General features: G+C 38.2%; 1 protein-coding gene across 5 annotated transcripts in view; it reads right to left on the reverse strand.

Annotated features, from left to right (window-relative positions):
- Positions 1-1,060: 1,060 nt before the first annotated feature.
- Positions 1,061-3,949, reverse strand: part of CLOCK (clock circadian regulator) — a 76,302-nt gene continuing 73,413 nt past the window's right edge. For all 5 annotated transcript variants that reach the window (XM_019526504.1, XM_019526503.1, XM_019526500.1 and 2 more), the window contains one exon: positions 1,061-3,298. In XM_019526504.1, the coding sequence (XP_019382049.1) occupies positions 3,098-3,298 (201 nt within the window). In that variant the 3' untranslated portion in view covers positions 1,061-3,097. The remainder of the gene's footprint in view (positions 3,299-3,949) is intronic.

The raw sequence follows: 3,949 nt of genomic DNA on the forward strand, positions 1-3,949 counted from the left end.
TTTCCAGTTAGATTTTTGGCCCTTCCTCTTTCAGCTAACAAGGAAAACATAGGGTTTGTTTGTTTGTTTGACCTCTCTCTGAGGTTAGGGAAGGCTTCTCAATTAAAGTATGTTTCCTTGTAATACTCTGCCAACAGCCTTGTTATAACCAACCTCTCATACAGATCTCAGGTTGCCTTCTTATCATCTGATGTATATTAATGAACCACAGAATTTTGGGGAGTTGAAGGAGGATTTGAAATGCTACAAACTAAACTTTCCCTATGCCTGAAGAAAGGTGGTTGCACCTGAAAGCTTGCAAAGAACAAGTTTTCTAACAAGTTAGTTGGTCTAATAAAGGATAGCACATTTATCCAAAGAACCTAGTCTACCTGTCCTTAGACCAATGTGGATACAGCCTACACCCTCAAAACACACTTCACCTGTCCTAACTGTGTTCTGTATCTGCAAGTACTGCAGTTTAACAGCTTGTTTTAGCATTACAATTCAAACTCCCCCAGTTTTCTTCTTTAGTGCCATTTTATTATTGTCAGACTGAAAACCTGTCTAAGATTTCTATTTTCCACTACGTAAAATCTTGGTAGCCGAGACCTCTAGTCAACAAAGCCTAATTTTGGACACAAGTGGAACGGTCTAGCAGGGTTAAGGAAACAGTCTGAAATAAAAATACAAGTCAGTGAAGACTTACTTTTCTAAAACTTAAAAACCAAAACTTTCTGACAACAAGGCTGGCTCAGGGAATTACAGAAACCGCTAGCATGAGCTAGAAAGTGACCTTGATATGTTTAATATTGGTATCTGTTCCTTGCTCCTGGGTACAAGCAGCTTTTCGGAGCAGAAACCAATCCAATTCTCTTTGGTTATTCATTCCTTATACTCTTCTCCCTTTTCCACAGTGGTTCTCTAGGAACCAATGTTAAACTTGCTTTGTGATTTTGGGATGCTGTGCTGTGGTGGGGGAACATGGAGAAAAGAAGAATCTTATAACAGGATACAGTAGAGAAAGCAAGACTATCTTGCGAAAGAAGGCTAATAATCGCTAGCCTCATATTACCTTTCAGTGGCATTTGTTCATTCAATAATACAATCAAACTTCCCAATATGAAATATTCCACCACTATTTGGTTACATTCATACAACTCCTCCCTAATACTCAGACGTAATTCAGCTTGACTCTAAAACCTTTCCCTCTTTAATATTACTTTTCATTATTATGTTTTAATTGTTATTTTTTAAACTACTAGGTCCATCTTTGTATATATTCATTTTGCTCTGCAGCTGTAGTTTTCAAAATCTAGTACCATAAAATCTACTGAGCGCTGATTTAAAAATAGTACATCATTTGTTGGAACTTTTTATCATCTTTATAAAGTGAGGTTTGCCTTCTGAAGTCTTTGTTCAGTGGTATCCCTTTTATATCAATAATCTGATAGTATTAACCTGTGCAATCCTAAATACCTATTTTCCTATCAAATTCAAAACAAAGATAATCTCTTTGAAAAAACTCAGATTATGTTCTCCCTAAATTAATAATCTCTCTTATGGAGGCACTAGAGAGTGATTCTCTTTACTATTCGAACACTTTCAAGGTAAATCATATATCTGTTCCAGATTAGCATTTGAATGGTGTTCCACTCTTTTAAAAAATGCTCAGGATCTCAACTCCGACGACTGTTCAAATGCTTGTATAAATTAATACTATAGAGAAACAGCTATGCAGCAGACACAGGTTTTGTTGACAATGTACCAAGACTTCAAAATTGTAAATGGTTACAGATTCAAGACAACATAATCAAGATGTTCAATGTTATCACCTGAATTAAAATCAAGGCACTATGGGTTTTTTGTTGTTTTTTTTTTTGTTTTTAAAATGACCCTGAATCAGTTCTGACTAAAGAAACGTCTAATTTTGAAAGGAGAATAAAAAGATTCCAACATATTTTAGCAAGTTACAATTCTCACCACAGAGAAGGTGATTAAAAAGTGCCTAAAACATTATTAAATGTAAATATATTTTTGTGCAAATTACTTCTATAACTGAAACATTCTTGAAAATTACTTTCATATAGTTTTTTTTAAACCTTTTACATAAATATTTCCAACTATGAACTATATCAAAAGATAGCTTTGGGGAGTAAAATTCCAAACCATCCACAGTAAAGCAGTGCAAATTCCTATTTTTCAATAAAAACAATGTATAATTATGAAATGATGGATGATATTTACGGATCCGAACGTTTTGAACCCTGAAACATGACTGTCAGTTCAAACAGTTTCATCAATAATTTAACCCCAAAAAGTCAACTAACCAGCACACCATACCTCACTGAACAAACCGTGACATCACAGACAAAGCACAAACAAGAGACTTGTGCCCATACTACGGGTGAAAATTATGATGCATCATGTTGTAAACAAGGGGTAGAACAGAGGAAAATATTAGTCTGAGCATGGTGGGAGAATTTAGGGAAACATATTCAAACCTACAAATAACAGATTACTTTTTTCATGCATCATATAAAATATTTTGCTCTCTCTCCTTTTATGCAGACATATACACAATATTTTACAGCATCTGTACAATAGAGAATTTGACTCCACACAATATTTTGAAAATATTTACTGTCCCATAATAATCTGAAAAAAATGTCATGTCTTTTGGACTGTTTGTGTAGCATTATTGTAAGTAAATTCAAACAACTGCTACAGCAACAGCATGTCCATTGTAACACTTTATAAATTTACAGGACTGATAAAAAAATACCAACATTTTTAGTGCCCTTTCAGTTCACTTAGGGTTTGTGACTGGATCTGGACAAGTTAAACATGGCAGCATATCCTTTAAAACACCACAGACACTGGGGCAACTAAAACACTGTCAAACTTGGCCTTGTCCCTGCCATCTTCTTTTACCTAAGGTACCTCAATAGCATCTTGCAATATTACCTTCTGCAAACAGGTTCCAGAAGTTAGAAGCAGAGCTCTCAATACTGTATTTTATAAAGCCTTCAGACTTCTACCTCTACTATCATCAGTGCAACTGTTAATGGAGCAGCCCCTCCCTGCAGTTTGCTTCCAGAAGAAGCAGAGCCTCATGCTACTGTGGCTGAATTTTGGAAGGATCAGTCATGGTGTCAGTTCTATGTCTCGAAAGTTGCTGCTGCTGCTGTTGCTGCGGTGGCTGTTGCTGCGATTGATGCTGCGGGTGGTGAGACTGAGTAAAAGTGCTCTGTTGTAGTGGAAAAGCAGCAGAAAGAATGAGCTGAGCTGACTGGTTTCCATGAAGTAACCTGGACGTCTAAAACACAGAAATACAGCATTATTTCCTGCTGCTCCAAGAATACAAGGCTAATTACATTTTAAATCTCTCACGTGAGGTGAAACATCAGACTCTCCACATATTCACTTACAACTGAACAAAGCAAAGATGCCTTTGTAATAAAATACCTACCTTCCCAAGCATGTGCATATTTTGATTTGAGTAACTGTGGAACAACTGTACTTAATTTCTCTCTCTCGTACCAGTGACAATTCATCCTCATTAAAATGGAGCACAGAATGCTAGGGCTCAATATTTAATGTGTCCGTGTAGCTCAGAATGGTGGGTGCCAGGCAGGCGCATGCAGCCAGCAGACTGTGGCTCTGGGCTCCAGACCACGCTGCCATTGCTTCAAGATCCAAATCCCAGTCCTAAAGCAGCTCCCTGCCATGCTGTGCACCCTGCCAGCACTGCTGGGGCCGGTCTCTATGAAAACCCTGGCCCCATACGGTCACAGCTCCCTCCTTCCTGGGGTTTCCATGGAAGCCAGCTGCAGCGATGTGGGCTGTGGCTTCTGGAAAATGGAATGGCTGGATCTGCCATTTTGCCCTGCTTTAGAGCACTGGTTCTCAACCTTTATTTGTACCCCCAGGCTTCAGCTCTGCAGTGTGTGGGGCTGGGGGTGGTGGA

This window comes from Gavialis gangeticus, unplaced genomic scaffold, assembly GCF_001723915.1.
Source record: "Gavialis gangeticus isolate Ggan-Ray unplaced genomic scaffold, GavGan_comp1, whole genome shotgun sequence".
In the NCBI taxonomy this organism is placed as follows: domain Eukaryota; kingdom Metazoa; phylum Chordata; order Crocodylia; family Gavialidae; genus Gavialis; species Gavialis gangeticus.